Raw genomic sequence first — 12072 nt, 5'->3', positions numbered from 1 at the left:
ATTCTTAACGATGTAAAATATTGTATATTAATTATTCATCGATTGTAAGTGTAATAATGATTAATTATGACTGTAATTAATTGTATAACGGGCTATTGATTTTCAACATCAGCGAATAAAATGGCGATATTTTCTAGAAAAAAAATGTCGTATTCGGCAGTTTGTAGTTTTGATTTTTTCTTTCTTATAGAAAGTGGATGTCGTCAAATATTTCGAGTAAAAAGTAACAAAATTTCACATTTTAAAGAAAGTTAGAACATTATAGAATTCTCTTCCTAACGAGTTGCATACAATTCTTGGATACATTGGACTTCAACAAAAAAAGAATGTAATTGTTTGAAGATGTTAATTTTCTGCCTTATATAAAAAGGGGGCATTGAAATTCCTATTGAAATCTTAGGGCGTGTAAGCCTGGCATGCAACACTTCGACCACTCGATGGAGGGAACTGGGTCCTAAACATATACTAATGAGAATCCTCAGATTGAATCCAAGATCAAATTAAACCCACTCGGCTGGGTTCAAAGTGAAATTTAACTCACTCAACTGTATAACTGGGGTCCGAGAGAAATTAAGCCCACTCCACTGGAACTGGTGTCCGAGTGAAATTAAGCCCACTCCGCTGTAAAACTGGGGACCGAGTGAAATTTGAAACCAACGGTCATTTCCTATCGCGATATGTATAACCCTGATTTGGATATTCTCGGCGCAACCCCTTTCTTGAGAGGTGTCCTTGACCGTGGCAAGTTCGCAGATGGCGGCGCAAGAAATATACCGAGTGAAATTAAACCAATTCAAGAGTGGAACTAACACTGGCTACGGGTCCGTTCCAACGGTTCAAACGAATTATAGCGAAAATGGGTCAGTGGGTCAGTATTCTTAAAACAGGTTTACGAGTGTCAACATAGCTGTAGATATCAGTAGTAGGCCGACGGTAGATTGTAGACCGCTCGCCGTGGAATAGGCACCGACTACTCCTAATTTAGGGATGTCTTCTTTAGCCCGCTGTTTCGGGGTAGTTTTCACGGTGGCCGGTGGTGGCGTGGTGATCGGAAACGGTGCTGAAATTCAGATAAAAGTAGAAAGTTAGAAATTAACAATTGCGCTACAGAAATAACTCGAAACCTTTCAGATCATTGTTTTGACCTAAACCCTGGAAGTATCGATGTTTCTATCGGACATTTCACTGAACTACTCTCAATCTTATCTAATAGATTTTGAACGCCTCGAAGTCGTGTCCGAAAAGGAGTGATAGAGGGTATATTTAGTGGGCGCCCATACCCCTGCCGTCTCGCAGGCTGTCAATACACAGCATCGTTAAGATTTTAGCATAAAAAATTCTAACACCCTGGGGATCCCCATTTGCGGCATTTCATATGTATTATCACATTTTAGATCCGGCCTGGTGTGTGGGATGTCAGAGGGTTCGTCACGAAGCCTTTAATTCCCCGCGAAACCCTTTGGCGCTATCCTTGTCCAACTATTGCAGAGTAAAACGTTCTTTACGCGGACCAATCAGATCACAAATCACTACTTACAGACGAACACGAATCCGTAGCTACGTTCCGTCGCGTATCGGTTTTTGATCTGACACGTGACTGAAATGAACTTCCGCTTGGGGTCGGTTGGCCGAGGGTTGAGCAAAATTAACTTATTGTCGTTTTTATTCACATATTTGGTGTTAGCTGTAAAACGGAAAAGATATTGTGCTTTTTAGCCACCTTAATTGGTTGAAATATTCAAATTCTGGTCAGTTGAAACTACGGAGTAAGCGTACAGGTGAAAAAAGATCCAATTTTTTAATATAAAATCATTTTGAAATCTTCTGAAAGAAAAATCAAATTTTTGAATCAAAGTCCACTTTTTGAATATCCTTCTTCAATTTTCGAAAGTTTTAGCGCCATCTTGGATTTTGCCTCTCATGTATGATTGATTCTATATATGAATGTAGCGATGATTTTGAACCGTTGAAATTACCTGTAATTTCAGATAATTTTGAAAATGACCTCATTAGATTGAACTCACCTCCAATTGGAATTACTTGATCGTCGACTATCCATTGTATTGACGGTTCCGGTTGACCGCTCGCCGCGCAGCGCAACGTCACATTCTCGCGGTCCCCGCTGTACACGGAGACTCGACCCGGTTTCTCGATCCAACGCGGTTTGGCTGAAGAGACGGAAAAAAACTCTCATTTGTATGATTTACGTTTCTGATAAGCGCTTCGTTTTACTCGATCGAGTCTAAGCACGAACACCATAGGCTTTGGCATGAACATCTACTCGAGAAAAAAGCTATACCAAAAAACACTCTCGGAATATTTACACGTAGAAAAACGTATAATTGTCAATATACGGTCTTAAACAAGACGCGTGACTGTCCTATTTGAAATATAAAGAAACCCACAATAATTATGAAAAACTAAAGTAACTAAATGGGCAAGGTAAACATTTGACGTTTCGACCCGATTCTGGTCGCCATTTTCAAAAACAGTTTTTGAAAATGGCCCATAGAATTGGATCAAAACGTCAAATACTCATTTAGCTCTTCTTACTTATTGTGTTTTCTACTTCAAATAAAAAGGACTAAGTAACTGACCCCTTGGCCATAGGGAATATAACACCCCAGCACTCCCAATGAGTACCTGTGCATTTAAACGACTGTAAGGCAGCATCCAATCAAAGCATTAGTTCGCCATCTAACGGAAATTATAGTTATGACGTCCGTCATCCATCAGGTAACCACGCCCAAACCTGTAGATTACCTCGTCAGGTCTCATAAGCAAGGGCGGACCCAGGGGGACTGGTTTCCCCCTACATTTTAGGCGGACTCAAATCTTTTAGAAAAAAATTTCTTGTTTAATTATGTGAAGAAATATGAATAGCAACCATCAAATAGTCTTCGGACCTTGGAGAACGCCAAAATTTCAAAATTCCCCCGCACCCCTTTTGGTTTCGCGATTAATTTTGTGCTCTTTAGTCGTCCTCCACCTCCCAAAAATCCTGGCTCTGCTCGTGATAAGTCAGTTTACCGAAGAAAAAGTATCAAACAACGGTTTGAATTGTATACAACCTTCCGGTAACTGACCCAGTACGACTGTAAGCTTACTCAAAGAGTGGACCAAGCGGCAATACCAGGGTAAGTATGGAAATCTAGGCTTACAGTCAACTTGAAGTTTGAATGTGGGTTGAGTCCCGGTGTAACCGTGTCTAGGGTCAAGTTTACAATGGTAGCTGCCCTCATCTTCGACCCGGACATTCTTGATCGCGAAGGCCAGTTGATTTTTCGCCAGTGGCTCGTATCCATTGTCTTTGTACCAAAATACCCGCGGTATCGGTCTGAAAAAAAGCGAAAACAAGTTGCTTAGAGAAACTATAGTCAACATATCGCGCGAGGAACTTTTCTCAGATCAAACACTTCCTTTTTGGTGGCTGATAAGGGCCATAGCGTAAAATTCCTGGTATGTAAATAAGGGCGCCAGAACGCCAGAACGCCAAAACGAAAAAAACGTCAAATTTTCTCTGAAAGTTCGTTTTGGCGCGCCAAAACAAAGAATATTCTCCGTTTTGGCGCGCCATAACGAACTTTTAGAGAAATTTCGACGTTTTTCGTTGTTTTGGCGGGGGCGCCAAAACGGAATATTCTCCGTTTTGGCGCGCCAAAACGAACTTTTAGAGAAATTTCGACGTTTTTCGTTGTTTTGGCGGGGGCGCCAAAATGAAAGTTCGTTTTGGCGAGGGTGCCAAAACGGAATATTCTTTGTTTTGGCGCGACAAAACGAACTTTCAGTGAAAATGGACGTTTTTTTTTCGTTTTGGCGTTCTGGCGTTCTGGCGCCTTCATTAACATACCAGGAATTTTACGCTATGGCCCTTATCAGCCACCATACTTCCTCGCTGGAAGTTGAGAATTTTCGACAGTAGAATAGCCACAATCAAACGTGGCGAAAAAAAGATAATATGATATAAAACGTACTATGTAGAAATCTAAGAACAATATTTGTTGATTCAAAAACGATTCAAATTTAAATTTGAAATACAGGACACGACGTTTCGAACTCGACGTTTCACTAGAGACAAATTCACAGTTGTGAGCAACTTTTGAATTCGTATCACCTCGTATTTCTTGAATTTTAGTCTATTCCTTGGATTTTTTTTGTTCACTTGCAATGTAACGGTAACGTAGAATTGTAAGTCCCGCAATCATGGTTTTCAGCGGAAAACCGAAGCTTCAGTTTTTTTTTGGGGATAAATTCCAACAAATTTTCGGTTTCGTGATTTTGGGACTTACATTTAACTCTTCTCGAATTTCATTGCGAAGTTTTACCTCGTAATGACGAAGTCGCCGAAATTACCTCTAAAGACACTTGCAGAAAAAATGACTGCCCCCATAAACTGCCTGATATGACAGTCATAGGAGGATTTACGAAGGCAGCCATATGAAGTGGGCCTATACCTAAACCACTTTACTTACAAGCCACTGAAAGCGCATCTGAACTGTATATCCTCGCCTTCCAGTGCCTGTATCTCAATGGGAGTGACGTAGTTCGGCGGGTAGAATAGTTTCCAGCCCTGGGCTTGATTGTTACCTGTTAAAGATACATTTATTGCGAAAAACTTTGTGATTGTGTGATTGTAGCAGTGTGTTGAGGCTTGCACTTGTCAAATGATTACTCCAAGATTGAGGTGACCCTATTTACAAGCATCTTGCTTCTCGGGCACCTTCATCGATATTATAACTTCTGTAACATATTTATATATCTATTTAATTATGTATCTATAAAACTGAGTGTTATATTATGTTATAATTTCAATGTAGATAAAGATTATTATCATTAACCTATAATGGCGGGCATTTTGAAAAAGCGCTCGAAGGTTAAGTCACTTTCTTACGGCAAAATATGCTTGCATTTTATGGAGTTCGCCGCCAGTCATATCTACATGTGTAGGCCTAAAGAGCCGGGGTACGCCTTATCTAATTCAATCTTTTTTTAAAGGGACTTATCAGGATTTTGGGTGGTTAGTCGTGATCCCTCACGCTACGGGCCTGTTTCATATTGTGTATAGATTTCTCTAATGCCCAATCGCTTTTAATCTGTTTGTTTTTTTTTCACCGAGTTCAATTTCGGGTGGTGAAATATTTTCGTTAGATTTCGCTCCCGTCGTCTTTAAATCACTCACCGCTGGATTTTACGCTGACGTGCCATTTCGACGCGTATTTTCTAGTTGCCAAAAGTCGATTGGTCACCTCGCAAACGTAGTATCGTTGATTCAACGCCTCGTCTTGTTTATCTACATTGGCGATAATCAGTTTACCTGAAGTAATTGACGAGGAAAAACGAAGTTATCACGGTTACAATCACGAGGTGGGCCGCGGGGAGAGCCGTATTATCCTCGCGTCAAATCAGTAAACGCAAAGGCAAAAATTAATACTTTGTCGGTTAGATTTTATCCAAAGTACGATGAGCTTTCGCTACTTGCGTAGCGCTTCATCGGGTCAATGAGTGGGATACGCACTTACCCATTCACTAGTAGCAAAGGTTCGTAACTTTTGATTAGATCTAGTTAACTTCTTTAAATTCTTATTTTACAGTGGTAGTTAACTTGACTAAGTTCTGTTTGCACAGCCTTTCCCCGTGTTTCCCTGCGCCGTATAGGTGGGCTTTACACACATTGTAGGTAGAAAAAAGAACGTTTGAATCGTCGAGAAGTTTTACTCGGTTTAATGGTAAACAACAGATATATTTCTCATTTGAAATCGTGAAGACCTTTTAAAAGATTTTTTTTTCTTCAGAATTACACAATTTTAGAATGATTGTGCAAGAAAATAGTTTGATAAGAGTTAAAGAATAAGGAAGTTATCATGCGTGGCGAGATTATGTTTTGTAAAATATGATGTCAATAAACTAATATGACATTATCATTCGGAAATTCCACTTGACGATGCTTAAGGTATGAATTGAACACCTTGAAAAAACATTATGTAACTTCACTACGTAAGATAAAACTTAGATGAATTCTGTTGGAGAAGTTAGAGATTATAGTCATTCGAGTCACCAACGGAATTAGGTTCCCCCATGGCCTTGTGGAAAAAATGGATTGCAATAACCAGTCCCCAGTTCCACCGCTCTGAATTTGACTCTACAGTCAAAATATCTTAATTCATTTTACACTCTTTTTATGGAGAACTTTAAAAACTAGTTTTACCGTCATCTGTGACGAATCTTCGGTAATCGTCTGCGATCGGGTGCGCATGTAATCCGCCGTTGTCCGAGTCCGGTCCCGAATAAAGCACCCAGCTCCGCTTGGCGTACCGTTCGGGAACTATACTTATGATTTTGTCCGGGTCGCAGTCCAGTTCCAGTTTAGTGTATTGATTAACTTGCTCACTGTATGTCTTGTAACTTCGTCGCTCTTCTAAAACTATGACGTCATAAATATTTGAGTTAATAAGTGCACGCGGGTCGCTATCAGTCGCCGATTTACGTAAAATTTCCGAAATATTTTGTAATCAGTTTTAAAATTTGATTTTCTTTCTTTCATTTAACACACAATTACTGAACAAAGGCCAGTTGTGCACAAGGCCTGATTACGTCTATTTAAGTTTCATACAGCCAATTAAGCAACTGCAAAACTCATTTAAGATCACTTTTGAATTTAATTTTCGACAACTGGACTTAAAGGGTTTGAATAACGCTCCCCATAACCCAAAACTATGGAATATTGAAATTCGACTAATTTCTTTTAGTTTTACCACTTATGTATCACGATACTAGAGAATGCTTACCCGGTTTTTCAAAATTGACCGTTTTAGATGTTACGTTTCCGTACTGGTTTTCAGCCACGCAGTAAAAATTACCGTTCCAAGTATCACCCATTCGAATGCGTAACGACCCGGTCTTGACATTGAATTTGCCGTCAGCCCCGAATTCCCGCTGCGAAGGTCGAACAGTGATGTCACCCGCCTCATCTTCAGCAGCCACCTTTTTTAACGATTCTCCATCTTTATACCACGTGATGCTGGTGAAATAAGATTGTTCTCTAGAGCATGGCTGGCCCAACAACTCTCCTATGACATCATCGAATTAGGCTACCCCGATAGACCCTTGCTCAGAGCCTGCGTTCACTAATCCCCTGTACTCAACCCAGACCCGATCAGAAAAGGTTACTGCCATCTTAGCGCACGGTCCCCTTAACCCGTATAAATCCTACCCGAATAAAATGGCTGCCTAATCCTAATGCCATCATCAAATTACTTCCTATATCCTCCCAAAAAGTGGCCCCTATATTTCGTACAGAAAAGATGACTAGCCAGCCACCCATATCAAATAACTCGCTTCTTCAAATTGCTGCTATGAAATTTTTTTCATTAGATTTAATCTGATCGATCATTTAGTCAGATCTGGAGTAGACTTTAGACGGTAATCTTTGAATTTGAACTTGAAAGTAACTTTTGAACGATCGGCCTAACAATCTGAACTAAAAATGTGATGCCGTCCATGATTTCTGGGCATCGTGTCGTATCTTTTTGCGGCTGAATTGTATGGGAAATTCGTATACATTTGAGACATCAATTGATTGCTAGGTTTCACGTTTCAGGAAGCTTACTTCGGTTTCGGGTACCCGGACGCCTGACATTGCAGAAATAAATTGACACTGTTGATCACGTCGCTAGGGCCTTCGGTGATCACCGGAGGCTCCGGCTCTGTGGAAAAAGAAGAAAATACAATTAGGAACATTATTATAGGGAAATAATTTCACCTGGAAGAAACAATTGTGCGCGGAGTAAACGTGTTGGTAATGATTGAACCCTCTTAGATCAGGGTCTAGTTCCACAGTTCCGAGTTAAGATGACTGATCTAAGATTGAAGTTCTAAGATTAAGTAATTTCAACTCAGAGTTAACTACATTACTCGCAACTGTAGAACTGGGTCCTGAATTTGCAACCAGCAGACACGGATTATCGATATAGTGCCAGAAGATTATCAGAACCGATGTGGGGTAATTTGGTTGTGAGACTATATCCTGGCGTTCAGTATCGCCGCGTGTAGAGGTCTTGCGTGTGATGTCATTGTTTGCGAAGGTCATACAATGTCAATATGAAACATAATCAGGACCCCGTTTCACAGTTGTGAGTTAAAGTTAACTCTTAGTCAAATCCGAACTTCGAAGGTTTGCCGTGGGAATCACTAATCGTATTTTCCAAACCAATATGTCGTCGTCACGTCGAAAAAACACAAGTTCATGAGTTCATGGGAAAATAAACGATCGTTTGAAAGAAGTTACAGTCGATTACACGATTTCGGCAGTCGAACAATGGAATGAAAAGACCGCGGCGCTGCTGGCTGCGCAATTATTTAACGTGGAATATTATTGCACCGATGTAGGTGAGGAAGCAAGGTCTCCAAGCGAGGCCAGCCTACTTCTGGGTTGCGCGCCAGTAGTAAGTTGTCCGCAGATCGCAAGGAACGCGATTAGGTGTACAGAGTAACAAGTTCCTTAAAGTATGGTGGAGCGAAACCATTCATACATTTACGTGCTAGCTTGGAGTAATCATTTGACAAATTTGTCAAATGATTACTCCAAGGTGCTAGTAACAGGATTTTACACCAAGATGCCAAGTTCAAGCGGGTTCGATTATTCTGGACACGAAAGTAGATCCCAATAGAATTTACACATGTTATCTAAGGCACGAGGGACACATATTTGAATAATCTCTGATTTTGTTTGTTAAACGATCATTACAAAGGAATATTTCTAAAAATTTAAAAACAGTTGTTCGACAACTTATGAACATTCGGAATTAAAAGAAAAACACTCATAAGAGCTTTAGAAAAGATAGGCGAACGTGCACGGATACATAGACTTATTATTAAATGTTAAAAGAAAGAGCTTTAGCTTCATGGGCTAGTTCAATAGTCAGGGCTTTGACTTAAGACTAGTCTAAGACCATCTTATTTCTATAGCTTATCTAACAACAAGTCCAGTCTTAGACCACTTCAGTCTAAAGTCTCGATTATGGAACTTACCCCCAGTTGATTACAAAAGTCTGAAGCTTCGCGGATAGGATATGTTCGATTGTTTAATATTCTGTTGAACATTTACAATTTTCGAAAAAGTCGCCGGGTTTTGGTGACTGCGCATAAAAAACGACCTCCACCTGAGAAAGGCATGACTCGCCCAGAAAAAATGTAATAAAACAATTTTTTTCTCATGAGAATTGGATTTTTAAAGTCGAACACGAACAACTTTTTAGCTGTTTTTTGTGTGATGGACTGGATTCCGATTGAATGTATGTCGAGCTAGCGCTTAAAAACCAGGAAGGATTTTCATTCTCTCCCGATCAGTAATTGCCTTTGGTCGATGAAAACTGTTCATATTGGATATTGAACGTTTTAAATGTTGATTTAATTATTTCATCGCTCGATTTAGATAATATTGATAGATACATTATCTAAATTGATGGAAATTAAGAATAGAAGGATAGAAAATCACGATACGGAAGTGTGCGTTGGACGTATCTATCGAAATACTTTTGAGGTCAATTCCGCGTTTGTGGAATAAACTAGGTTTTTTTCACTTTGAACTAGAAAAACTAGTTTTTTTCAAGTAACAAACTCGGAATCAATCTCATAAATCACCTTTAACTGAAAGAACGAGTTTATTCCGAGTTTGTAACTCGGAATAAACCTCCAAAAATCGCTTTTAACTGAGAAAACTTATTCCAAGTTACAAACTCGCGGATTAAACTTACAAAAATCACCTTTAACTATAAAAAAACTAACTCGGAATTAATCTCAAAATATTCTTAAGGACGATTAGAATTCGTATTACGATTAGAATTATGCTTTAGGGATTGTATTTTAGTTTAGTATTAGGCGAGGGCATTCACTCTCCTATAAGTTCTGATAGTATGTAAAACCTGTGAAAAACTTCAATGAAATCACAATCAATTTTCATGATTAGGATCCAGTTTAACAGTGTTTGGTGGGTAACTTTGAGTTTCATTCTAAATCTCAACTTACGACCTGTGAAAATAACGAAACAATTTTTCAAAGTCCTCAATGTTCGAATTGAAAATAAAAATGAATAGTTTCACTTTTCACTGTTCCTATTCGGGGATAAACTGTATTGGTGCGATTCAAGAATAGGGAACTATAGCAATATATATGTAGTGATAGTTATAACCCTAACCCTAAACGTAACCAACTATGCTGGATGAACTGTATCCTCGTATCTTGTCCCAGCCCTATATGACTGTCTTACCTCGCTTATTCGCTGTAGCAGCAGCGACCACCAGTGCGACACAAATTATTATCCTTATACAACCCTGTAAAATGTATATACCAGTGATTTAAAAAGTAAAGCGGCAGGTAATCATGTTATTGAAATGGTTGTAGAGACTGACGAGGACGGTACATTTCAGTTATAACAGTAGTTTATTTCTCTCTCTCTCTCTCTCTCTCTACATAACATGAATCCCAGTACAGGAAATCGGACCTATTTATTGAGGTACTGTGACTGAGATTAGTAACGGGTATTAACTGCAAAATTCACATAAAAGTCAATACTGAACAAATGCGCAGGCTTACAAAATGGAATGCATACAATACGTAACGACAATGATGAATATTTTTGGAAATATACGTATTCATATGTTTCTTTTCGTATCCCTCCCCCCCCCCAAAAAAAAAGAAAGTAAAAAGAAGAAGAATCATTCAAGAAATATTTGCCCATTTAAGGCGACTCAGATATAAAAAAATATCATTCTTTCGTACCCATCACATAGATCTTAGATCAATAATACATTTTTGTATTTTAACACTTTTTTGTTTGTTTTTTCTTTTTTCAAAATATTCTTAGAACGTATAATATTTTGAAAATATGCCATTGCGGGTGGCAAGAGGTCTTTTGTAAAAAATATATCTTCAAAAATCGTCAATATTCTTGTGTCTTTTGTATTTCAAAATACCAAATAACGCCTTTCTGTTAAAATGAACTAGTGTGTCTATTTTCGGAATTGAGATTCAAAAACTTATTCAAAAATCGTTTTGTTCAATGATCATAAAAGTGGCTTACCATTTGGAGTGCGTGCTTCATTCTCGGTGCTCTGGTAAATAATTGCGAAATGAATGAAAAGCGAATGTTTTGAAATGTTTGATCTTTGAACACGTTTTTTGTTAATGTTAATCGACTGATAAAAGTTTAAGTTCCGCGTTTTCCGTCCGGCTATTTAGCGAAAAGGATATTTCATCCCGATACTAGGTATATTGACTAATCAATTTGTGTTCCTTATTTAGACGCGCGAGTCAAACAAAACATTGTTAATCTCATCACAAGCGATTTCATGATTCATCAATTGAATATAATTTTCGAAAAAAAAAACATTTATCATCTTTATCCTTGTGACTAATTCAGGTATAAGTGGAGGTAATACTTGTACGTAGAAAAGGGAAATTCCCTGTACTTTTTGATCTACTAGACCCAGGGTCAATACGACCGCGGACTAAGTAGTTATGTGGTTTTTGATAGACTCTGGATCCAGAGTTTGTTGGTGTAACTTGGACCATGCTCCAGTTCCGCAGTTGCATTATCTGTCTTGACCACGTCCTCTACAACAGTGCAACTTCTCATTTAATTCTGGGCCCAGTTCTACAACGTTGTGTGAGCTTGATTCATCTCTGGGCTATTTCACGTTTATGTAGGTTTCATTTGTGTCTGTGCCAGTTTCAATGAACTTGCGGGGGTTTAATCCGGTCCAGTTCCAGGTCCAAAGTTCGTTACGAATTAGAATTAGAATGGGCTTGAATTAGTTCAAACATTCTACTTTTTCTTTAAGCCAAAATAAAAAATTCACGTGCCAATTCTTCAGCCTTTGAAAAAAATACGGCACTGAACTTAACAATGGTTTTATCATATTCTGAAGCTTGGACACAATTACTATATTGCATCCCTGCACCGTCCATAAAAGTAGATACATAGCAGCCCGCATATCATTCAGCTCGGCCATCTCGGCCATCGCCCACCAGAACACCGTATAAAAACACTTAACCCGCAATTAATATTGTGTTTGC

At 38.9% G+C, this 12072-nt stretch overlaps 1 protein-coding gene across 1 annotated transcript; it reads right to left on the bottom strand.

The window, feature by feature from the left end:
• Window positions 1-61: 61 nt before the first annotated feature.
• Window positions 62-11170, bottom strand: LOC141909482 (neurofascin-like). The gene is made up of 11 exons (XM_074799866.1): window positions 11078-11170; window positions 10265-10328; window positions 7607-7703; window positions 6786-7018; window positions 6206-6421; window positions 5180-5314; window positions 4473-4587; window positions 3162-3337; window positions 2025-2168; window positions 1538-1684; window positions 62-1060 (listed from the first exon to the last, which is right to left on the bottom strand). Exons 1-11 carry the CDS (start codon window positions 11096-11098, stop codon window positions 879-881), a joined length of 1530 nt encoding a protein of 509 aa, XP_074655967.1. The 5' UTR covers window positions 11099-11170; the 3' UTR covers window positions 62-878.
• Between the last annotated feature and the right edge of the window lie 902 nt (window positions 11171-12072).

This window comes from Tubulanus polymorphus, chromosome 8, assembly GCF_964204645.1.
Source record: "Tubulanus polymorphus chromosome 8, tnTubPoly1.2, whole genome shotgun sequence".
NCBI classification, from domain to species: domain Eukaryota; kingdom Metazoa; phylum Nemertea; class Palaeonemertea; order Tubulaniformes; family Tubulanidae; genus Tubulanus; species Tubulanus polymorphus.
Note: the sequence above shows the minus strand (reverse complement) of the source record. Positions and strands in the feature narration are given on the sequence as shown.